Source organism: Suricata suricatta, chromosome 8 (assembly GCF_006229205.1).
Source record: "Suricata suricatta isolate VVHF042 chromosome 8, meerkat_22Aug2017_6uvM2_HiC, whole genome shotgun sequence".
Lineage (NCBI taxonomy): Eukaryota > Metazoa > Chordata > Mammalia > Carnivora > Herpestidae > Suricata > Suricata suricatta.
In genome coordinates this window covers 15,827,730-15,854,065 of record NC_043707.1, presented here as the reverse complement: position 1 = coordinate 15,854,065, position 26,336 = coordinate 15,827,730, and the positions used below count along the sequence as shown (strand labels likewise).

Sequence of the window (26,336 nt, the reverse complement as noted above, 5' to 3'; positions counted from 1 at the left end):
ATCCATACAGTGGATTATTATTTATCAATAAAAAGAAATGACATACTGATATGTTGCTATAGAACGAACCTTGAAAACATTAAGCTAAGTGAAAGCAGCCAGTCACAAAAGACTATATATTATACGATTCCATTGATATGAAACCTGCAGAACAGGTAAAACACAGAGAAAGTAGATTAGTAGTTCCTTAGTGCAGTTCAGGGCTGATAGCTAAGGGGTACACGGTTACTTTCTGCATTGATGAAAATGTTCTAAAATTGACCATGGTTATGGTTGTTGAACAACACTGGGAATACACTAAAAGCAAGTGAATTTTACATTTTAGGGATAAACTGTATGGCATCTGAATTATATACCGATAATTTTGTTAAAAAACGGGGCTGGGTATATGTGTGGGGGGAGATGGAAAAATAAACTCTTCATGATCTAGTCAGTTTGTTTCTCCAGCCAGAGGCATCTAATGGCACTCTTCCCCTCAAACTACTGTTATCAGGCACAGGAAGGTTTCAGATTCTGAACCTACATATAACTATGTAACTTAGTAACTAACTTTGTTTCTTTTTCTTTCTTTCTTTCTTTCTCTCTGTTCTTTCTTTCCTTCTTTCTCTCTTTATTTCTTTTTCTTTTTTTAATATCTGAGGCTTTAAATTTGCTTATCCTTCTACCTGGACCTATTTTTACAACCTTCCCCTCTTAGGCCAATTCCTATTTGTTCTTGAATTTTTTATTTATTAAAAAAATTTTTTTTACTGTTTACTTACTTTTGAGAGAGAGAGCACAAGTGAGGGGAGGAACAGAGAGGGAGCCATAAAATCAGAAGCAGGCTCCAGGCTTTGAGCTGTCAGAGCAGAGCCCAACGCGGAGATCGAACTCATGAATTGTGAGTTCATTACCTGAGCTGAAGTTGTACGTATAACCAACTGAGCCAACCAGTTGCCCCCATATTTTTTCTTTAGATTTCAGCTTAGAGGTCATTCCTCCCTGTGGTCCTAACCATCTAAGTCTGAATTAAAGGCATTCCAACTGCCCCTACGTGTGCACTTACTACTACTGTAGCGCTCTTCTTACTGAATTTCAAGTAACTGTTTAATTACCTGTAGCTCTAAACTTGGGTTTTGTTTATGGCATCTTGCCTTTGAGTAGGTAAAAAATAAATGCTTTTTTTTTCATTTTTTAAGTATTTATTTTGAGAGAGCAGAGGAGGGGCAGAGAGAGAGGGAGAGAGAGTGTCCCAGGCAGGCTCCATGCTGTCAGTGCAGAGCCCAATGCAGGGCTCGAACTCACAAACCGTGAGGTCATGACCTGAGCCAAAACCAAGAGCTGGACACTTAACTGACCACTTAGGCACCCCAAGATAAATGCTTTTCAAAGGGTGGGCTCAACTAACTTTAAGTCAGAATCACTTCGGTGATCATCTGTCAGCTCAAAAGAATACTTAAAAAAAAGCCCCAAGCTACTGGAAATATTAATTGTAAAGAGAAAAACACTGATGCATAATTTGCCTATTTGCATGAAGCACTTACTGTTCAGGCACTCTAAACAGGTTTTCAAATAGAAAGATAGTGACCTGCCTCATTTACCAAATGAGGTTAAGCTTTGTGCTTAACTGTAAAATACAGCTTTGATTTTTCAAATACTTTGTATTTGAATCCTTTCCTGCAACAATGCATTACAGGTTCTGAATCCCAGTGAACACATTTTTACAGGCAAGTCTGGAAAATAAGACTCCAGAGAGTACTAAGGCTCAGTGCATTCTTATCAGTTCTGAATCAAGGTGAAGGTAGAATACACAGTATAGATTCTATCCAGAGTAGGAAATAACATGGTGAAGCCCTTTGCTTAGATTACTCCTGACTCACAAATGGACTTCATAAGCAATTTTGCTAAAATTTTTTCAGAATCTGGGGGTGGGGTGAAGAAACAGGTTTATGGGGAGAGGAATCCAAGAAAAGTGTTTTTAGACTATCAATTTTTGTGTGAAGTTGTTCAACAATCTGATAATTTAGAAATTTTTCTTTTTTAAGAAATTTCTACAAGAGGGGTGTCTGGGTGGCCCAGTCAGCTAAGCATCTGACTTTTGGTCTTGCCTCAGTTCATGATCTCTGAGTGCAGAGCCCGCTAGGGATTTTCTCTTTCTCTCTCTCTCTCTCTGTCCCTCCCCTGCTTGCATGCTCTCTCTCAAAATAAATAAACAGACTTAAAAAAATAAAAAAGAAATTTCTACAAGAGGCCCAAATAGCTGCTTAAAAGCGGTTAAGAATGTAATAACGTTTTCTGTCCAGAAAACTTAACTGTCTAAAGTTCCAAGTCAACTGATTGCCAAACCACATTTTAGTGATACAATGAAAGGAGCTTTAACATGGAAAGGAGAATGAATAAAAGAGAATTTTCTCTTATCATAATAAGATCTATGATGATGTATATGACATTAGAGTATGTTAAACTTTTCTAAGCCAGAAGACTATAAATGTCAACTCAAGAAAGAACAACAGGCAATCTTGTTTCATGTTATGAATCATTTATCTATCTAACAGCTTAGAGAGAGAGTACTTTTGAACTTGAAATGTACTTTAGAATTTAAAATGCTAGGAATGTACATTAAACAATCTGCTTTTTAGGACCTAAAAATATGAACACTGCAGAAATGGTAAAGGAAACAATGCTCTGATTATATGCACTCATTCACATATACAGCAGTGAGGGAATGCTAGATGGAGTATAAATGTAGAACATGAAACACAAGAAAAAAAAGAACATGAAATACATAATTCACATCACCTTTAGGAAAATAAAGTTTTAGAAAGAGAAAATTAGGGGCGCCTGGGTGGCTCAGTCGGTTAAGCAACCGACTTCGGCTCAGGTCATGATCTCACAGGTTCGAGCCCCACGTCGGGCTCTGTGCTGACAGCTAGCTCAGAGTCTGGAGCCTGTCTTCAGATTCTGTGTCTCCCTCTCATCTCTGATCCTCCCCTGCTCATGCGGGCTTTCTCTGTCTCTCAAAAATAAATAAAAAACAGGGAAAACAAATTTTTAAAAAAGAAAGAAAATTAAAGGAAATATGACTCAGTAGATTATATATAATAATTCCTAAAAGAAAGAGGTTAAATATAGTAAACGGTAGATTAAGAAAAGAAATGGCTATTTTATTTTTTTAATGTTTATTTATTTTTGAGACAGAGAGTGAGCAGGGGAGGGGCAGAGAGAAAGGGAGACACAGAATCTGAAGCAGGCTCCTGGCTCTAAGCTATCAGCACAGAGCCCAACACGGGGCTCAAACCCACAAACTGTGAGACCGTGGACCTGAGCCACCCAGGTGCCCCAAGAAATGGCTATTTCAGAACTAAGTTTAAAACACCCTTCAGATATTCAGAGAGTATTAATTAATATGCTTCTGATGTTACAATCCTTTCTAATTCCAGGGTCCAGCAGCCTATCCATGATATTGCTGAAATGATTATAATCAAACAAATATCATAACTCCTATTACTTTGTACAACTGAGTAGTCACATAAAAGAAAATTACATTTGTATGTATGGGTATATATATATACATGCATGGATATGTTTGGTATAACAATTATATTCTGTGAACTTGAAACTAAGGAAAACTCTAGTAGTTTAACTGATGGGTTTTTTAAATTGATGTCAACTACATACTTTATACTTTCTGGATAAAAGACATACAGTTCTTAAAATGGATGGGCACAACACAGGGAAAGAACTGAAAACAGTAATTTAGAACTATAGGTATTTAATGATCTAAAAAATTATAGACCTTAAAGACGGAAACTGCATCCAGATGTTTTTCCAAAGGGTTATAGTCAGCTAGCTATAATAAAACTCATGGAGATAGTTGTCTGTTGTTTGAGTCTGGCAAGAATCTCCAAATACAGAAATTTTCATACTGAGGCAGAGGGATTGAAGGAAAGGGCTGGGGGGGCAGGAAACAAATTAGAAATTCAACCTTCTCGCCCCTGCAGATTAGGTATTTGGCAACTCTCCTTCTCACTTCTCAAACAGAATCTCAAGTGTTGGGGTCCAGAAAAATGTAGTTTTAACTTCCATTCTACTTCAAAACCTTGACATTAAAATGAATGGCACTTATAATAAATTTCCTCTCCCCATCACTCATAATTCTGGAGGTGATAAGATAAATAATAGTTCTGCTCACTTAGTGCCCATCACGGTGTTAAGTGCTTTACGTATGCTCATTTAATTGTCAAGACAACTCAATGAGTAAACTGAGTAACAGGTTTAATGACTAGGTGCCAACTAGAAAAAGCTGACGGTGGAATACGAATCAAGTCTGATTCAACAGCTGTGCTCCAGTTTACTACTTAGGAATATTTTTGTGAACAGTTTGATTTTTCTCAAATGTTTGTCCAGAGAAATAAAACCTTAGAAACATCAAAGGAGAAGTCTCATAAATGTTGACATTCATAAAGTGCCACATTTCCTCACAAATAGCTATTTTGGATAGGAAATACTATAATAATTTTCTTCCGGTGTTAAGAAATTCAGTTAATCTAATAAAAGACTCTAATACTATTTTACATTCTTAATTCTGGTTAAAAGCATTTTTTCAAATTAATCTGACTGCCAACCTTTAAAATTCTGGTCCTTGATCTTCTGGACAATTTCTCTGGTATGACATTTTTAAAGTCACATGCTAAAAATAGCTTAGGAGCGATTTAAAAAAAAGAATTCCAGGGCCATCTGGGTAGCTCAGTTGGTTGAGTGTCCGACTTCAGCTCAGGTCATGATCTCGTGGTCTATGAGCTTGAGCCCCATGTCAGGCTCTCTGCCATCAGCATGGAGCCTGCTTTGGATCCTCTGTCCCCTTCTCTGCGCCCCTTGCTTCTCAAGCTCACTCTTTCACAAAAAATGCATATTTCAAAAAATAATAAAAAATAAAATTCCATTTTGATTTTGCTAATTCAAGAAGTTCTTCAAATGCTGTAATTTAAAAAGTAAGTCTGGAGATTTACTATACAAAGTACTTTAAGGAGGATTCAACTAAATCTTTGCACAGTTTGATTCCTCTCCTCATTTCTACTCAGCAAAGTCTCAAATAGCAGCTTGTATTCTCAAGATATCTACATATTTTCCCCCTTCATCATGCCCTTTTCAAAGGACAGAGAGTTCATTTAACAGCCAGTTATGATGTCTTTGTTTCATTGCTATTTTTACTGGCCTTCTTTAATGAATGGATCATTTCAAAACTGCAATTTATAAAGTAATTCTTGTTCTACTATCTCTCATGTAAACAATGCGGGTCCAACAATGGCATTCTTTACCACCCTCCCACTGTGTGTTTCACAGCCAAGTCACCATGCGGTATCTTAAGTTACAAATAGATTAATGTCTCTAGGAGTGCAGCACTCTCATATACAACTTCCAGGCTTGGTTATCAATAAAGACAGTATCTGTAAATAATCATGACTTTGGCACTACTATAATTCAGGAAACTAGTTATTGGTGAAGAGAAATGAGAATCAAAAGGAAAATCTATCATGTCATCTTAGAATTCATAAACAAAAGAATGGGAATATCACATACTCTTTAATTTAGGTAGGCAGACCTCAAAAAGGTAGACACGAGTGCATGGAATGAATTTTTTTTTTTTTAGTTTATTTATTTACTTATTTTGAAAGAGAGAGATAGACAGTGTGGATAGGGGAGAGGCATAGAGGGAGAGAGAGAAAGAATCCCAAGCAGGCTCTGCACTGACAGTGGGGCTCAAACTCAGGAACTGTGAGATCACGACTTGAGCTGAAATCAAGATTTGGGACGCTCGACTGAGCCACCCAGGCACCCCTCATGGAATGAAATTCTTGAAGGAAAGGAGATTCAAGAGGCTAGGGAACTCTTTGTTCTGACCAAAAAGTACAGATGAAGTCGATAAAAGAAAAGGGGGTAGGTACTCATGAAAGCAGGCTGGGAGCACAGGAACCTCTCTGAACAGGAAACTATTCAAAAACACAAAAACACAAAAAAAGCAGTGTGGTGTGATGAACCGAGCACAGACTTTTGAATCCATCTCTACCACTTAATTAAGTGATGCTAGGCAAATCATTTCCTTCTTTTAATATGCTTCTTCATATTAAATTAATACTGAATATGAAATTCAGTATTTCTTTGTTCTTTTTGTCCTTGGGCTATATCCCATTAAGGGAGCACAGTCAGAATTCTATGCTCAAAGGTTACTTGTTTTTTGGTGGGTACATTATTAATTTAATATAGTTAGGCTCATTGGTTTCAATTTGTATTCAATATTATGATTTGTTTTCTTCCCATCATTCTTAATTTTTTGAATATGTAAAACATAAGCGTGGTTCAAGCAGAGTACTCATCCCACTTCATTATCGCAGTGGTACTATTCATTATATAAGGTAGAAATTTTGGCCATTTGTCCATGGGCTAGAATGTATATTGGAGTATGGTAACATTTACATCTACAACTTAAGACTACGTAGCATTTATAATCAATTTTAAGATAGCTGCCTATGGCTACTGAAACGATTATAGTTAAGACTCTCTAAAAGTTAGTCCCGTCAGGGCGCCTGGGTAGCTCAGTGGATTAAATATCCAACTTTTGATTTCAGGTCAAGTCATCATCTCACAGTTCGTGGGATCAAGCCCTGCTGGGATTCCCTCTATTTCTCTCCCTCTGCCCCTTCCCCGCTTGCACTCTTTCTCTGAAAACAAATAAACTTAAAAAAAAAGTTACTCTCATTAATTTTAGTTGATGCTTACATTACTATGTGCCAAGCACTTTAAATGTTTTATGTACATGAATACTTTAATCTTCAAACAGACCTCTGAAGTGTGTTGGCCAAGATGACACTGCTAGTAAGTGGCATAAACAGAACGTGAACCCAGACTCTAGAGTGTGTGCTGCTAGCCACTTACCTATAATGCCTCCTGCATTCTAACTGATCACACCTATGTTCCTCCCATACAGGGACTACAGAATTTTAACCTTTTGTGGCTTACATATAATATATGACCTTAGATAAAACAACCAGATCATAACTTTCCATTACTAATAAAAACTGAAAAGATAATAAGCCAATATGGACTAAATCTCTTATAAACATTTGTAAATATTTAGACCAATTCAATTACACTAGCCATCCACTAATTTCTCTCATTCAAAGAAGATTTACTAAACACTGTTGGGAGATAAAATGAGTCAATTTACTCTTTCTTCTCCAAATCCCACTAAAAAGACAAGGTACTATATATATTTTTAAAAATTGTCTAACAGTATGGGAAAAACTGACAAATATATCAACGATGAAGCAGAATTACTAAAGAATTTCTGGAACTGGGACACGTGGGTGGTCTAGTCAGTTAAGTGTCCGATTTTGACGCCGGTTGCGATCTCACCATTCGTGGGTCTGAGGTTTGGGCTCCGTGTAGGGCTCTCTGCTGTCAGCACAGAGCCCACTTCAGATCCTTTGTCCTGCTCTGTCTGCCCCTCCCCACTTGCACACACACTCTCCCAAAAATAAACATTAAAAAAAAAAAGAATTTCTGGAATGTATAAAAGAACAGGTTCACAAAAAAGGAGTAAATGCCTCTATAGCCTATAACAATATAGTCAAAAGACAGTCCTCTAAAAAGCACTCCTAAAAAAATTCAAGAAAACCACATGCTCAGAGAAATAGGAGCTGAGCACAGAAACACGGTTATATGTTGTATCTCTGTAGGATAAGAAAAGTCAGTGACCATCTGGAGAGCTGATGCCATTTGTACCCCAGACATTTTCATCTGGGTATGGACTGCTTGAATGGTCAAGTCAGGGATTTGCCACAACAAGCTCCTAAAGAGGGAGGGCAGAGGGCAACAGAAGGAAATATGTAAGGGATACAACACTGTAGTTGACTCTAGGCTAACACACAGAACAAAAGCACTGGCCCAAACCTTATAAAGGCAAAGGGTAAAATAAAAAAAAAAAGCAGCACCGAAGGAAACCCCATTATATACCCAACCTCCCTGATAACTGTGAAGATACTCACAATAAAGGATAATTACATATTAAATACAGTATGGTTTATTTATTTTAAAAAATTTAATGTTGGGGCCCCTGGGTGGCTCAGTCAGTTAAGCATCCAGCTTCGGCTCAGGTCAGATCTCACGGTTCGTGGGTTCGAGCCCCGCGTCGGGCTCTGTGCTGACAGCTAGCTCAGAGCCTGGAGCCTGTTTCAGATTCTGTATCTCCCTCTCTCTCTGACCCTCCCCTGCTCCAGCTGTCTCTCTCTGTCTCTCAAAAATAAATAAAAAGCATTAAAAAAATTTAATGTTTATTTTTGAGAGAGAGAGAGAGGGAGGGAGGAGAAGGGACAGAGAGAGGGAAAAGAGAAACCCCAAGTAGGCTCTGTACTATCAGTGCAAAGCCCATCCTTGAGGAGCTAGATTCCAGGAACGGAGAGATCAGGACCTGAGCCAGCCCGGCACCCTGGGTAGACTTCTTACTCTACTCGCTACTGTGGGATTCTAAATGGTTACTGGATAGTTACCTGTTGGGCGGTACATACACAGATATCAGACAGAGGCTTCTAAAGCCAGGGGGCTATTCCTAGATCAGCGACACTTCAACATACCAGTTTGTCCTCTGACCCTAACGCACTAAACCTTAGAGTGGGGGTCCTAAAGGTTATCTAACAGGCTGATATATGACTGTATAACTGCTTAAAATAAGATTTATTGCTATGGTTTGTAAGTGATTCATGAATGATCTTTTAAATTTTAAATTAAACCCTGAAAGTTATTATTTTACTTCAGGATAATAAAATATAGTTACTCATCTTATGTTTCATAATAAGCAAATGAACAGGACTTTAACAAATGATCTTATTGGCTACCTGTGATCATCAGTCATGCTTTACTTTTAGAACTCTTTATCTAAACTTGGTTTCTGACTTCAACTAATGAGGTCTGGGTGATGCTTTATATACTTAGCCAGTTGGGGGGAAATCTAGGGCCACGGACTACAATTCATAACCCACTCAGCAAATGTTAGCTAGAGTAAGAAGGTTGGCGGAATAATAATGGCTTAGTATAATCTGTCATCATTACTGGGAAATTTCTAAAAACGTATTCCCTTTGATATGTAGACTAGCACTTTCTTTTTTTTAATTTTAAAAAAATTTTTTTATTTTTTAATGTTTTATTTATTTTTGATACAGAGAGAGTCAGAGCATGAGAGGGGGAGGGGGCAGAGAGAGAAGGAGACACAGAATCTGAAGCAGGCTCCAGGCTCTGAGCTAGCTGCCAGCACAGAGCCTGATGCGGGGCTTGAACCCACGAACGTGAGATCGGACCTGAGCCGAAGGCTTAACCAACTGAGCCACCCAGGCGCCCCGACTAGCACTTTCATATACACATTTGGATAGGAGGCCTGGTACTCTTTTCTCTTAGTGGAAGAAGGTAGCAATCGAAGTAAGTATCAAGGGCACAGTACAGCATGTATGTTAACAACAAAATGGGGAACCAGGTCTAACACAGTCATATATCCTAATTTAAAAAAATGAGACTGTTTTTGGTGACTACATGATAGATAAATAATCCATTGCATTACATTCTAAGTATCCAATGTAATAATCAACTAATCCATTTAGCTGCTTAATAACAACAGCTACCATAAATGCCTGTACTGCGGGAGATGTTTCAGCTATATTAACTTTAATTCTTACAGCCACCTTGCAAGGTAAGAGGTATTATCCCCATTTATAAATGAGGCAACTAAAGCTTAAAGAGGCCAAGTAATAAAAAAATTTAAAAAAAAATAAAAAGAGGACAGTGTGTCCAAAGCCACACAGCTGGTAAATGGCAGAGCTGGACCTTGAACTGAGTTCTGACTTCAATCCCTATTCCTTTTTTTTAATGTTTATTTATTTTGAGAGAGCAAGAGGGAGCATGAGCAGAAGTGCACATGTGAGCAGTGGAGGGGCAGAGAGAGAGAGAGAGAGAGAGAGAGAGAATCCCAAGCAGGCTTCATGCTATTAGCATGGAGCTTGTTGCAGGGCTAGATCCCATGAACTGTGAGACCATGACCAGCCAGAAGAGCCAAAATCAAGAGTCAGATGCCCTACTGACTAAGCCACCCAGGAGCTCCTCAATCTTCATTCTATTCTTACTATTATTTTCTTAATAACTTTTTAAAACGTTTATTCTTTTGAGAGACAGAGCCAAGGGGAGGAGGGGCAGAGAGAGACACAAACAGAATCCAAAGCAGGCTCCAGGCTGAGCTGTCAGCAAAGAGCCTGATGTGGGCCTAAACTGACACATTGTGAGATCATGACCTGAGCCAAAGTCAGATGCTTAAATGACTCAGCCACTCAGGTGCCCCAATAAAATAATTTTCTAAGAATTTATCATACATATCCAGTTTTATTTGAAACCCAGAGATAGGATTCATGAGGATGAATGGAGAACACAAACTATTTTTCACTTGGTGAAAATAAATAAGCATTTTATTCATTCATTCATTCATTCATTTATTTAAATGTTTGCTTGCTTTTGAGAGAGAGAGAGTCAGAGTATGAGCAAGGTAGGGGCAGAGAGAGAGAGGGAAATAGAATCTGAAGCAGGCTTTAGGCTCTGAGTGTCAGCACAGAGCCTGATGCGGGGCACAAACCCACCAAGGGGAAGTCATGACCTGGGCTGCAAGCATTTAGGTAATTTTTCTTTTTCAAATATATATACATTTAAAATTTTAATTAAAAAAATGTTTATTATTGTGGGGAAGAGCACTGGGTGTTGTATGGAAACTAATTTGACAATAAACTACTTTAAAAAATGTTTATTATTTTTGAAAGAGAGAGAGAGAGAGAGAGAGAGAGAGAGAGCACGAGCGCGCGAGCACATGAGAGTGGGGGAGGGGCAGAAAGAGAGGGAAACAGAATCCAAAGCAGGCTCCAGGCTCTGAGCTGTCAGCACAGAGCTTAACATGAGGCTTGAACTCATGAACTGTGAGATCATGACCTGAGCTAAAGTCGGATGCAACAACCAACTGAGCCACCCAGATACCCCAATACATTTTTTATTTTAGAGAGAGACAGAGCATGATCAGGGGAGAGGAGCAGAGAAAGAAAGAGAGTCAGACAGAGAGAGTGAATCTTAAGCAGGCTCCACATCGAGTGTGGAGCTCGACATGGGGCTTGATCCCCTGACTCTGGGATCATGACCTGATTTGAAATCAAGAGCTGGATGGTCACCCGACGGAGCCGCCCTGGTGCTTCACATTTAGATACTTTTTCTTTTTCTTTTATAGTTTATTGTCAAGTTGGTTTCCATATAACACCCAATGCTCACCCCCACAAGTGCCCTCCTCCATGCCTATCACCCCCCTTCCCCGGTCCCCCACCCCCATTAGACCTCAGTTTGTTCTCAGTATCAAGAGTTAAACATGGTTTACCTCTCTCCAACTATTTTTTCCCCTTCCCCTCCCCCACTGTCCTCTGTTAAGTTTCTCCTGTTCTACTTATAAGTGAAAACATATGGTATCTGTCCTTCTCTGCCTGACTTATTTCACTTAGCATAACACCCTTGAGTTCCATCCACGTTGCTACAAATGGCCATATTTCATTCTTTCTCATTGCCATGTAATACTCCATTATATATATAAACCAAGTCTTCCTGATCTGTTCATCAGTTCATGGACATTTAGGCTCTTTCCATGATTTGGCTATTGTTGAAAATGCTGCTCTGAATATTAGGGGATATGTGCCCCTATGCATTAGATAATTTTTCAAGCATAAGCAAAACATCTACAGCAAATCCTAAATTGGAAGCCAAGTTTCAACAAAGGTACTTAAGTTAAAAATACTTATTTTGGGGTACATGGGTGGCTCAGTTGGTTAAGCATCTGACTCTTGATTTCGGCTCAGGTCATGATCTCCCAGTTTGAGTTTGAGCCTTGAGTCAGGCTCTGCAGTGACAGTATGGGGCCTGCTTGGGATTCTCTCCCTCCCTCTCCCTCTGCCCCTCCCTTGCTTGCACTCTCTCTCTCTCAAAATAAATAAACTTAAAAAAAAACTTATTTGATCTGATACCCTAAATAGCATATAAAATATTGTTTTTCTCCTTTATCTATCATGGGTCCCCCCAAAACAACCAGCAACCAAACTAGCCCAGACTAACAGTCCCTTCCATGGGCTTAAATGAGGAGCACGGGATCCAGTATCTTCTGTAGCACTTTGTTTCCCCAAAGGGGAGGTCATTTACCCATTACAAACTTCTCAGCTCCCACAAGTCCACTCTGCACCCTAACACACCACACATATCACAGGTACTTCCACGCACCCATACACACCTTCCTTATCTCCAGGGATTTAACTCTACCTCAGGTTACTGCACCCGAGGAAATCCCTTAAACACACCTTTCCTGAAAATTCTCTCATCTTCCTCTGATGGGCAGTTTGTAAGTCAAAAAATGACACAAAATATGGACACATGTAAAAAGCATCTCAGTGAAGCACCTACATCACATAGAAGGACTGTCATCAGCTTTTTTTGAAGTACAGTTGGCACGTAATGGTACGGGAGTCTCAGGTGCACAGCCCGGTGACTCAGCAAGCCTGTGCATGATGCCGGGCTCCCCACAAGTGTAGCTGCCATCTGTCATCACACGCTGTGACAATACCACTGACTACAGGAATGTCATAAGCTTTAAAGTCAAATTGGCAAATTAAAAGAACAGAGAAATAATCTTCCTTTTCTTACCCCTTTTTATCTTTTTAAAAAATGCTATTAACAATGCAACTATACTGCTTTCTACGATTTTGTTGTTGTTGCAGAAGTAAATATTTTAGGTACAATATGGTCTTTTGGGCTAACCTAGGAATCTAACTCCTGTATTGATCCAGGGAACCAACCAGTCAACCTAAAAATTAACTTTCATCTTATAATATTTTTTATCAAAGTTGGCAACGACTATATGGTAGCTGGGCCTTACTTCCAAAATGAAAACCAACTGAAATATGGTAAAAAAAAAAAAGAAAAAAAAAAAAGCCTGCATTCTGCGGATATTTAGCTACTACGCAATAATTTGGATCTACGTAACAATAGAAGTATCATACTTGTAAAAATGAGGTAAGATTAGGAATTCCAAATATTATGCTCTCTTGAGTTCTAGTCCCTACTCTTAGGTTCAAAATCTTAGTGTCAACTGTAACATGTCCTCTTTCTTGCCACAGACAAGCTTGGACTGACTGCTACTTAAGGTACAGAGATCAATAAGTCATATTTCTTTAATAGGGAACTTTCAGACTGAAATAGATAACACAAGCAAAGACTTAGAGATGAGAATACAGACTGTATTTAGGAAACAGAAAGTAACACAGAGGAGCTAGAATGTAGATCCATGCAGAGAAAAATGTATGATCTAAGGTTGGAAAGGTAAACTACAGTCATATTGTGAAGATAGTTGAATGCCTTTGTGCTATGGAAGATGAAGAGTCACTGAAAGTTTTCTGTACAAGCACAAGAAGTGGTTAATAGCCAGGGTTCTGGAGCTAGACTTCCTGGGTTCAAATCTCAGCTCTTCTACCGATCAGCTGGGTGGCCCTGACAAGTTACATAACTTTTCTGTATCTCTGTGGGGCTAATAACAGCATCTATATAAGGATGTTGTGAGGATTCAATTAGTAAACATATGTAAAGTGCCTAGAAAAGTAACTATCATAAAGTAAATGCTATGTAAGTATTTGTGATTATTACTACATTTATCCTTTAGGAAGATAAATTTAGCAGCAATGTATAGAAATGGACTAGAACAAACATTTCCCTGCTTTTATTCATGCTATTTCACCCTCAAGGATAAGCACTGCCCAAGTGTTCATAATTATTTAAATATTCATTATTAAGTGTATCATCTGTCAAACTCAAATGCCATCTCCTCCTCGACCACCTGGGCAAAAAGTAGTTTCATCATATATTTGATACTTATTTCTTATGTATATTAATTTATTTTTCCAAATAGAGCACAGGTTTCTTGAGGATAAAATACTTTTTCATTTACTTAAATGCAATCTCTCAGAATATTTAGCACAGTTCCTTACAGACCATACATACGTCAAGAAGCATTTGTTGTGAGACTGTCTGATATAAAGTCCAGTGATATAAGAAATACCTATGGGAAGATCTAAGGAATACTCAAGAGTAAATTAAAGATGTATTTTATTAAAATGAATCATACTTTTAAAATGAAATGGTCATAAATAAAATAGCCTTAGAGATCTTTGCCTTTTAAGTTCGTGGTCTGGTCAGTACAACTAATCTGAAAATGGCCTGTTTGGGAAAAAAAAATCTTCTATTATTTTAGCTGAAAATAGACCCAAGGATGGTCCTGGTGAATAACTTACTGTGAATATACCACTAAAAGGAGACCTACTGAAATTCTGCTCTCCTGTTTTCTCGCTTGACCCAACCAACTGCATTTATCTTTACCCCTGTTTAATCTCTAACGAAGCAGTATACAGTCCCTAGTTGAGCAGATCTATATTAAAAGTCAACAGCTGCCTTTTTGCTCAATATATATAACAGCCAAATGTCAAAATGCCAAATGTGACCTTTTATTTATAGCAAAACTAGTATAAAGAAACACACTAAAAAGTGTAGCCTTTTCCTCCCAATTAAAAATACAGTTCAAACAAATGTCTCTTTGCTTTAAAACTGGAATCATACGCTAAAACGTCATATAAGTAAATTACAGGATTTTGGTAACTATAAGTATCATTGACACTATCACCCAAATCCATATGCTTCTCTATTTTGTCAACTCTAAAGTAATAAATCTCAAAGGAACATCACATTCTACTTGCTCATGAAGTATCTGGTAAGGATTCTCCTCCCTATAATGAGAGAATACACAGTAAAGTTCACACAGGTATGTTTTTGAAAACTAACTTTGATCCAGATACTTATTTTTAGGCAACTTTATATTCAAAGATCCTTAGGTTCCTTCCTGGCTTTTATTTAACCTCTCCTGTTGAGACAGAATAGCTTTGCTAAACATTTTCATCAGTCTGTAGCCAACAAAGAAGGAAATAATGCAGTCACTATATCCAATCAGTTGTTATCAATTGGATCAGGTGTTTCATGTATTAAACTTTTTAGCAGTCAGCTGCTAGTTGGCCAAAGAATTAAACAAAGGTCTTGGGAAAAACTGTGTAGCTCCAGAGCTTGAAAATAAAACATTCTGACAACCAAAAAGATATGAATGTCATGTTTACATAAATCATCACACAGGTAAAGCTGAAATGTGAAATTTATACCTACATATTGTCACTGCTGTCACTGTACAACCTCATCTCGTGGGTTATGTAGGGGATATAAAGTAAACTCACTATGTAAATCATTATCCATTCAAATTGCATGATTAAGGTCTTATTTATAGTTCAACAATAACAATTTCATAAACAACAACATTTCATTATGTGACTAAATTTCCCCTATAGAATTATGTAATATGGCCCACTGCTTAAATATGCATTAAAATGAAGTATGGGGTCATGTGGGTCACTCAGTCGGTTGAGCTTCTGACTCTTCGATTTCCACCTGCGTCATGATCTCAGGGTTGCAGGATGGAGCCTGGCATCAGGTTCTGCACTGAGTGTGGAGCCTGCTTAAGATTCTCTCCTGCTGCCCCTCTCCTCTGCTTGTGCATGCTCTCTCTCAAATTAAAAAAAAAAAAAGTATGGAAAAAACACAAAAAAACCACAGTCACATTACAGAAGGTAATGAAAACAAGAAGTTTTATTCTATAAACAAAAACTAAATCTTCAGTTATATTGTCAGGTTTCTATAAAGAAACTACTATCTCATACATTTCAAACATATTTCCAGCCTTTCTGGTGAAACTAACTAACTCTTGATACTCACTCAACTGTAAAGTTTATAGACCACTATATCTTAGATACATTCATTCCTTTAAAAATAACTTCTGAGGGCACCTGGGTGGTATCTGACTTTGGCTTAGGTCATGATCTCACTGCTCATGGGTTGGAGCCCTGTGTCAGGCTCTGTGCTGATGGCTCAGAGCCTGGAGCCTGCTTCAGATTCTGTGTCTCCCTCTCTCTGCCCCTCCCTTGCTTGCGCACTGTCTCTCTCTCTCTCAAAAATAAAATATTTTTTTTAATGTTAAAAAAATAACTTCTGAACTAAATGATTTTCACAGCGCGCTGCAGTTAATACCCTTTAACCTACAGGAGAACATAAAGTTGGAGTGTGAACCTGCATAAAGATTAGAAGGGTTGAAAAAAGCATTAATCAAGTCTGAATGACATAATTTTTATTAATAAAACACTCTCAACTACAACTTGTCTAATATTACATAGCTAGTAAATAGGAGGACCGGGATTTGACTACATTAGTTTTGGTTTGACCCTAAAACCTGTGTGCCCTTTCTACTATGCTAGGATGCCTTTCATTTAGAAAACTTCTTCAATCTGTTGCAGAAACCTATGAACCCAATGCATGCCTTGCTTTTGGTACTTATATGTGTGGTTTATATTACCACTACTACAGACTTCAGAGTCTCTCTTCCTAGATTAGGTTTGGCAGGGTTTCAGTTATATTCATTTTATTTATTTATTTTTTAATGTTTTATTTATTTTTGATACAGAGAGAGACAGAGCATGAGAGGGGAAGGGGCAGAGAGAGAAGGACACAGAACCGGAAGCAGGCTCCAGGCTCTGAGCTAGCTGTCAGCACAGAGCCTGACGCGGGGCTCGAACCCACGAACATGAGATCTGACCTGAGCCGAAGTCGGAGGCTTAACCGACTGAGCCACCCAGGCGCCCCTCAGTTATATTCAAATTCAGACACACCAGGTTAGCTTAAGTTTGTTTACAAGGCAAGCTGTAAGTAAATAAGATAGGTAATAAAAAGGAAAATGTTAGAAGAATTCAAATGTTTTGACTTTTTATATAATAATTATGACTAATATTTGAGAATTTTGCTATGTACTAAACCATGTGCTAATTCCTTATACGCCATATTTCATTTTCTCACAACCACCTTTGAAATAAATATACAGTACCATTTAGTAGCTGAAAAATCAAATTACATGCCCCAAATCACAAAACTCATAAAAAGGGAATGCAAGAATCAAATGTAATATGGCTCACTCTAAATCCCGCGGGGCCATTTTAAGTTTAATATGTTGCAACTCCAGTACAAACCTAGTGTTTGTCAAGAAAGGGGTTAAACCTGTGTGGCTTAGTCAGTTAAGTGTCTGACTTCAGGTCAGGTCATGATCTCATGGTTCGTGAGTTTGAGCCCAGCACCAGGCTCTGTGCTGACAGCTCAGAAGCTCAGAGCCTGGAGCCTGGAGCCTGCTTCAGTTTCTGTCTCCCTCTTTCTCTGCCTGTCCCCAACCCCCCCCCCGCCCCCTCTCTCTCAAAGATAAACATTATAAGTGGGTCAGGCTCCCCTGAAAAGTGGAGGACCGAGGCACTGACGAGACTGTGCCAGCTCTGAAAGCTTTGGCTCTAGCAGCCAAATGACAGAGTTTAAGAAGTCTGGTCACTCTAATAAATGCAATGGCATCATCACTCTGTAATTTCTTTTTCACAGTTTCCTTCCTTTTAGTGATTTCCATTTACTTATGGCATCTGTCCATGTTCTTGGTCCCAAATTCCCCTTCTCCAAAACTTTTAGGCCTACTGGCCTATATCTTCCATTCCAAAGGGCTTATAACCCCACTGGTAATGGTAAAAAGAGGACTTCTGAAACCAAGGTTGTAAAGGAAATAAATGCTTTGTTCAGGAAATCTAATCTCCTATTGGGTAACTGGCCTACACTGTGAAATTTATAGTATCCTAAGTGATTTCAAGCTTCAAGTACCTCCTGTGAACACTATAAAAAGACTGGTCTTAAAATTTTCATTCAAAGTTATTATTATTTGCTAAGTATTATTTATACTGACAATGTCACTTAAAAATTTTTAATGTTTAGGGGCGCCTGGGTGGCTCAGTCGGTTGATCATCTGACTTCGGCTCAGGTCATGATCTCGTGGTTCGTGGGTTTGGGGCCCGCTTGAGCTCTGTGCTGACAGCTCGCTCAGAGCCTGGGGCCTGTCTTCAGATTCTGTGTCTTCCTGTCTCTCTGACCCTCCCCTGCTCATGCTGTGTCTCTCTCTTCCAAAAATAAATAAAAAAGAAAAAAATTTTTAAAAATTGTTTAAATGTTTATTATTTTTTGAGAGAGGGCAAGTGGGTTAGGGGCAGAGAGAGAGAGAGAGAGAGAGAGAGAGAGAGAGAGAGAATCTGAAGTGGGGTCCAGGCTCTGAGCTGTCAGCACAGAGCCCAATGCGGGGCTTGAACCCACCAACTACTGAGATCATGACCTGAGGTGAAGTCAGACGCTTAACCAACTGAGCCACCCAGATGCCCCTAATGTCACTTTTTACAATTTTTTAATTTATTTTTGAGAGAAAGAGAGTGAGCACAAGCAGGAGAGGGACAGAGAGAGGACAGATATGAAGCAGGCTCTGCTGACAGCAGTGACGTTCAAACTCATGAACTGCAAGATCATGACCTGAGGCCAAGCTGGATGTTCAGGTGATTGAGCCACCCAGGTGCCACAATAATGTTGTGTTTTAAAAAAACAAATAGGGGTGCCTGAGTGGTTTAGTCACGTTAAGTGTTCAATTCTTGATTTCAGCTCAGGTCATGATCTCACAGTTTGTGAAAATGAGTCCTGTGTCAGGCTCTGTGCTGACAGTGTAGAGCTTGCTTAGGATTCTCTCTCTCTCCCAATCTCTCTCTCTCTCTGCTTTCCTCTTTCACGTATGTGAATTCTCTCTCAAACTTTAAAAGCCAAAAAAATATGTTTGTACCACTTTGCTATTTTGAATAAGTATTATTCTTTGAAGTAAAAGAAATTTACTGACCAAATGTTCAACTGATGAATAAGAATGGATACATATATCTGGCAATAAAAAGCCATGAAGTAGTAATATTTACTATAAGGATGAACCTTGAAAATATTACACTAAGCGAAATAAGCCAATCACAAAAGACCACATATCGTATGACTCCACTTATATGAAATGTCCAGAAGAGGTAAATCCTGAGATAGAAAGTAAACTGGTCCTGCTGCCTAAGAACAGAATGTCAAAGGGTGATGGCAAAGGGATGGGGGTTTTGTTCTGGGGTAATGAAAGTGTTCTAAAATTGATTGTAGTGATGGTGGCACAACTTTATGAGTATACTAAAAGTCACTGTTCACACTTTCAATAGGTGAACTCTATGGTTATGGGAATTTTTTTTCAATAAAGCTGTTTTTTAAAAAGCAATTTACTGGGAAAAGACTCAAAGACCATTGAAGAAATTCTGTTAGTGCTTTCTAAATTAAAGGAGAACATAATTTCAAGATTTTTGGCCTCTTAGGTGGAACCGAATTCTGTCCTTCAGTATAAGTCACTTTCAAAGAGATTAACAAAATGAAGTTTTAGTCAGACTGCTTTCTTTGTTTAAACTGATGATACAGAGCTCCTTCATGCAAAAGCACCTCTGTGATCACTTAACTTGTTACCATTCAGGGAAGAGGGCTTATTGTTTAGTAATTTTCTACTATTTAATAAATAGTATTTAATAAATATCTGCTCAGGCAGCACGTAATTTTAATGTGTTAAACCAATGACCCCAATTTGTAGGCCAGGATTTACTTGTAGATCTTGAACTCTAACATGAGAGATGTCAAACACCATAGTCCCTTATCTGAGGTTTCCAGTATTTCCTGTGGCAAGGGTAGTGGGTAGCAGAATGGGAAATGATACTCTCTCTAAGTCTTTCACTTCCTCAAGCACCTGTCAGTTTTTATAATTAAGCAAAAAGAAATCTCTTCCTCACAAAATGTCAGCCCATCTCCTAGGTGTCAAATGGTTTTCTCCCCCTTGAAGGATAGGAGTGGGGGGGGTGGTGGAGATGGAGCTATTAGAATAATGTTCTTAACTTATCTGTGTCCCCTCGCTCCTCCTTCCCAATTCAGAGGAATGATTTTGTCTGTGGCAGTTTAGAAAAAATTGGGTATATGTGGTCCAACTTTTTGCCCTTGGGAGCACATTGCCCATAGGGAACACTTCTTCTGTTCATTCACACTGGAAGTCTTACGGGGCAGGTGCCTCAGTCCTTCTTGGGACTGCATGGTTAAGTCTGTTGAATCCTGAGGTCCAGTAAGAAGAGGAAGTTGCTTGCCCACAGATAAAAGCCACATTCTTCAATATTCTCTTTATCAGTAAGAAAATAATATCATGGATCCTAATTATTCTTTCTTTCCCTCAGTTCAGAATAGCAAGCAGGAAAGAATGTGTCAGTTACTGTGACTCCTTACACGCTCTAAACAATTTTAAAAACAATGAAAACATTTTAGGAACAAATACACTCTGACAGACTACAAAGTGAATGGGATGACCAACTGTATAGAAGGAAATTTTCATTAGCCATATAGGAGGAGATCCTCTGTGTACTGGAAGAACTTTTGGAAAACATTTGTTAACACTACGCAACTCCATCTAGGATGATTTAGGATGGTAGAACCCTAAATGGTCACTACAATGTTAGCTGTAAAGGGATGATGCGTCAATAAAGGAATTTCTATATCATTTTTAGCTTATTTATTTATTTCAAGAGAGAGCGAGTGTACATGCACACGAGTGGGGGAAGGGCAGAGAGGAGAGAGAATCCCAAGCAGGGTCTGCACTGGCAGTGCGGGGCCCAATGTGGGGCTTGAACCCATGAACTGTGAGATCATGACCTGAGCCAAAATCAAGAGTCAGACACTTAACCAACTGAGCCACCCAGGTGCCCTGAAATCATTTTATTTATCAGAAGCAGTTTTGCTTAATTGTTGACCTAACAAGGTCAATTAATTCAATAAAACCAAAAAACTTTCCCCTGCCCCCCAAAAAGTTTGTCTCTTAAGGGATGAGAAAACTGACAGTGAAGTTAAAGGACTTGTACAAAGCAAAGGACATCACTTTAAGACTAAAACCCAAATCTCCTTCTTTCCCTCTTCTGTAATCTGGCAAGAACTTCTGCCACTTAGGAATTTTAATCTTGTTGGGGCACCTGGGTGGCTCAGTTGGCTGAACATTCAACTTCAGCTCAGGTCATGATCTTGCAGTTCAGTGAGTTTGAGCCCCCTGTCAGGCTGTGTGCTAACAGCTCAGAGCCTGGAGCCTGTTTCAGATTCTGTGGTTCTCTTTCTCTCTCTGCCCCTCCACTTCTTGTGCGCTCGCTCTCTCTCTCAAAAACATTTTTAAAAAATTTTATCTTGTTAAGTAAAAAAAGATGTGCATAAGTAAGATACAGGTAATACTTCAATGAAGGGTCTTCTAGAAGGGAGTCTGCAACACTGAAACTCAAATCTCAGGTGTAAAGCATTGACATGTGGGAAAAAATGTAGAAATGACTATTCTAAATTGGCTGAATATAAAAAGCCTAAGAAATCAGATTAAGTCATGGATGTTAAGTTGCTTCGAAAACTACAAAGCACTATATAAAATTAAAGATATTGCTATGAGTTCCAGTAACCAAAAGAAATTTTATTGCAGTGCAGAATTACGCAATTTTGCCACGATATTCAACTGCCATTCAGTATTTTTTATTAATAGAAAACACTAAGGGTTCTCACTGAAGGGCCCTCCTCACCATGCACTTCCTTCATATTTATTTCATTTTGTCTTCAAAAGTTTGTGCAGAACCTACAGGCTATCAGAACAAGCTCAGGGTATGTTACATACAGACTGCAACAGAACGAATGTACTTTCTCTATATTTGCACCGATACAATAAAAACAAATGAACAATTCTGCCTGTATGAAGCATGGCCCATAACCTTATGATAGTGCAGTTTCTTAGTCAGGGTTTTAGAAAATTATCCTATTCAGTTATTTATTGTTTTTGGATTATTTCATTTCCTTCTGTGGTAGTTCATTTAGAAACTGAAGAGTAGAGAGACTAGTATATGGGATGAAAGACTAAATGAAGAAGAACAGTATAGGCATGATGCAGAAATGCCAAGGGGGAGGACGAATTTGACTTGTGCTATGCCTGGCCATATGATTTTTTATTTTTGTTTTTTTTTTAACATTTTTATTTATTATTTTCGAGAGACAGAGCACAGGTGGAGGAGGGGCAGAGAGAGAGAGGGAGGCACAGAATGGGAAGTAGGCTCTAGGCTCTGAGCTGTCGGCACGGAGTGCAACGCAGGGCTTGAACCCATGCACTGTGAGATCATGACCTGAGCTGAAGTCTGACATTTAACCAAATGAGCCACCCAGGTGCCCCTGGCCATACCATTCTTGATATTGCCTTATATCCAAGAACACCTAGTAAAGAACATGTACCAGTCTCGCAGTAACAGGTTCTGAGCTTTAATTAAAAAACAAAACAAAACAAAAAAACCATTGGGGTGCCTGGGTGGCTCAATCAGTTAAGCATCCAATTTTGGCTCAGGTCATGATCTCACAGTTCGTGGGTTTGAGCCCCGTGTCGAGCTCTGTGCTTATTGTTCCGATCTTAGAGCCTGTCTTCAGATTCTGTGTCTCCCTCTCTCTCTGACCCTCCCCTGCTCACACACTCTCTCTCAAAAATAAATAAAACATTAAAAAAAAACCTGTCATGTTATTAAAAATGAGAACAGCAACACAACAATATCTGAATTTTAATAAGCACCTATTGTTAGGCATTTTCTAAATGTTTTATGTAGATTAAATCAATTATCATAACAATCCAATAAGGTAGGTACTACTAATATCCCTATTTTACAGAGAAGAACTGTAAAGAGAGGGTAAGTAACTTGTCCCAAATCAAAGACTGTAAATGATGTGGATTTGAATCCTGAAATTTTCTGTACTAGTTCATGGCAGTGGTTTTTCAAATCACATCTGAAAACCTTTCAACTTCAGGATTCAACTTTCAAAATATACTCCGTTCACTTAAAAAAACTGCAGTAAAAACATCACAGTCAAAATACGCTGTATTTAATGCACTGAAGGGAACCAACACAATAACCTTTTGCTGCTAGGCTGTCACTTCTGTGGAGATCTTAGAATAAAGTTCGTCCTGTCACCTCTGCAATCTTATTCAAACTTCCTATAAACGTTTCACTGACTTGGAAGGTGGAATTTTGTCCAGAAATTTTTTTTAAAAAACTTAAGACTAGACCTGTCTGCTCAGATAAAAGTGTACATTGCGTGTACAAACTATCAGGCAAAGTTCAGGTGCATTTTACCACAACACAAGAGCTCGAGAGTCAACAAAGGAACATCCTATTTAAGTTTTGGGGGGCTTACTATCTGATACATTTAAGGTAATACACAGGGGTTTGCTTGCTCGTTTGTTTATAACAGGGGTTAGATACGATTTTGAAAAAATGTCCTACTATTCCTACTATCTCCTATTACTCCTGTTCCAAGCTATGAAAATATTTGAAGGGTGAGATGGTAAGAGAAACTGTCAGGAGAAAAATCACCTCCCCATTCCATCTTAGCCACGCATCCCCACTCTCACTCTGCACCGTGTGCCCACAATTTCCTGCCTTTCCACTCTGCTGTACCGATCACTCCCAGTCAGTCCTTCAATTCTACTGGGTTTGCAATTCCACTGACCATATACCATCAACTCTTTCCTTTATTCACTTTTACTTTTTATCCAGCTGAGAATCCATGAGCCACCATTACAATGACATTTTGGCTAACAGTTAAACACCTTTGCTCCTTTGTCATTTCGTTGTATTTTGTTGGCAAACTCCAATCACGAAGGAAACATTCTGTTGGTCTTCACCAGTACTTGTATCAAAGCGGCTGAGCACTACCAGAGGTCAACAAGGCAGGTGGCTGATCACACCGTATGTTCGGAACCACTGACTTCAAGGAGGCTTCCATGCCGCCAGACAATCCCACTAAGTCACTGGTTGGCAGGCTTTCTCTGCAACTATTTAACTCTTTCAAACATTTTTTACTTCCTTCAATCAGTGGACTTCTGTCCCTCCCATCTCTGCAGCAACTCACAGCAGAAGCCTTTGTTTACTGTTATGAAGGACCTATTCCCATCCTGCAGCTGAAAATCCATGCATAATTTTTTGACTCTCCCAAAACTTTACTAATAGCCTGTCAACTGGAAGCCTTGCCAATAACATAAATAGATGATCAACACATGTTTTGTAGGTTATATGCATTATATACTGTATTCTTAGAATGAAGAACAAAACCATGTCCTTTAAGGGCCAACTGTGTATCTTTCCCACGGATGTTTAGTCTATTTTTTATATTAGGATTCACCTAAAAGCACTTTGCAAAAAGCATCTTCTCTGCTAAAACGTGAAACCTTTTGCCCCTAAGTATAAAAAGCCCCAAAGAAAGTCTCATAAAAGGATTCACTGCACATATAATTAGGATAAAAACAACAGGTCATGAAGTGGATGTCACACACACATGTGACTGTACAAACTGACATCGCTAACATTTTCAGAAACAGCCTATATAGTTTCATCAAATTCCAAACCATCTTATACTTTCTTACACACCTTACAAGTTAAAAAAAAAACTGAGATATAATCCATATATAATATCTTATGCGGAAGGGGTAAAGCCGTGTTGATTTGATACATTTATATCTTGCAAATTTACCACAGTGGCATTAGCTAACAGCTCAATCACTTCATAATTATCATGCATGTTTTACCATTAAGAGCTCTGCTGAAACTGCAGAGGCCAGAAAAGAAGAATTTTTTTAGCGTGTTATTTTAATAACCCGTAAATCTGACAGCATGATTTTGTGTTACTAGATCTACATGGAGGAGAGAACGGAGGGAGGAGGGAGCAACAAATGTCCCAGCTACAGCTTTTTTTTTAAAGAGCTAAATATACTGCAGGATAAATACAGAACGTAAGTAATACTTAAGAAGTAACTTTGACAGCATAGTGCTACATTTTTATAACAAATTATTCACGGAGGGAGTCTGACATGCCCAACCCCCAATACTCCCTTCACCTGCACTGAACAAGCAGTTAGAAAACAGGCTCATGCCTTCACTCCAGCTCGCTCTCCTGACAGCTGTTACGTTAATTAAAGGGCTGGTCTCACAGGTCTGGGTGAGTGTGAGTGTGTACAGGGACGTGTGTGCGGTGACGGCCCAAGCTGAGAAAAATCCTGCACCCGGGATCCCCTTCAGAAAGATGCCTACTTCTCTCCCGAGGGCACCACCTTGTCTCTGCTGCCTCCGCTCGGTGGTGTTACAGCGGGCACTGCTGCTGCTGCGGCGGGGCTGCCTGCAACTCTAATGTGTTATTTAATTTTGTAACTACTATTAAGATCTCTAAAGCGTTTTCGTGATGCGCTGGAATGAAAGATGCTCCATAAAATGAAGTTTATTATTAGTATTATTATAGCTCCCGGGCCTAAAATAAAGCAAAATTATAACCACACAGACTTCAAAGGGAAAATCGGAAACCACACGCGTCTTAAACACCGCCAAGCGGGGCAGGGGGTGGGCGAGGGCGCGGGGAGGGGGCCCCCCGCGCAGCACCCCAGCTCCCCCAGCACCATTAACCCTGCCTGGTCGGGCCACCGGGAGCCCGGCCGCAGCTCCCACCCGCGGGAGACGGGGGCCAGACCTGACTTCGGGCGCGGCTCTCGGGTGGTCCTCGCGCTGCCCCCACGGGCTACCTCCGGCCGGGCCCCGGCTCCCCGCCTAGCTTCTAATTCCTGTCCAGGCTCCTCAGTTTTCTTCAAAGCGGTTTCTTCCCGTCTCTCACCTGGACGTCCCCCGCCCCTAATCCAAGAGGAAGCTGGCTCCTCCGTGGTCCCCCAGGTCCGACGACCGTCTCCCCTCCACCCCCCTTCTCCGTCCGGGACCCGCCAGCCCAGCCTAGGTCTCCTCGCCCCTCGGCCACTTTTCGTTCAGCCCGGGGCGCCGCTCGCCTCAGCCCCAGGGTCTCGCTAGCACCCGCGCGTCCTCTCCTCATCCCTTCGCCCCTCCGGTCCCGCCGCCCCGGACGCCTCTCCGCCCCCTCCCTCCCCAGGCCGCCCTCCTCCTCGCACCCGCCAGCCCCGTTTTCCCCTCAGCCCGCAGCCAATCCCCCTCCCGGCCCCGCGCGCCCGCCGCTCACCCGCGGACTCCCCGGTGTTGATCCAGTCCGGGTTGGCGATGCTGGCGATGGCGAAGATATCGGCGGCCAGAAAGAGACATCCTGAGATGATGGTCAGTTTATCCATCTCCCCGCCCCGCTCCCCCCACCCCCCGAGCCCCGGGCAGGCCGCGGCCTCACGCCTCCCGCCCCATGGGCCGCCGCCGGGGCCCGGAGTCCCCGCGCCGCCG

General features: G+C 39.9%; 1 protein-coding gene across 7 annotated transcripts in view; it reads right to left on the bottom strand.

Annotated features, from left to right (window-relative positions):
- MOSMO (modulator of smoothened) overlaps positions 1–26,245 on the bottom strand; it is a 71,980-nt gene extending 45,735 nt beyond the window's left edge. For all 7 annotated transcript variants that reach the window (XR_003911735.1, XR_003911736.1, XR_003911737.1 and 4 more), the window contains exon 1: positions 26,128–26,245. Coding sequence is in view for 4 of the 7 variants with exons in the window: in XM_029947195.1 (XP_029803055.1) it covers positions 26,128–26,233 (106 nt within the window). In the remaining 3 variants the exon portion in view is untranslated. The remainder of the gene's footprint in view (positions 1–26,127) is intronic.
- Between the last annotated feature and the right edge of the window lie 91 nt (positions 26,246–26,336).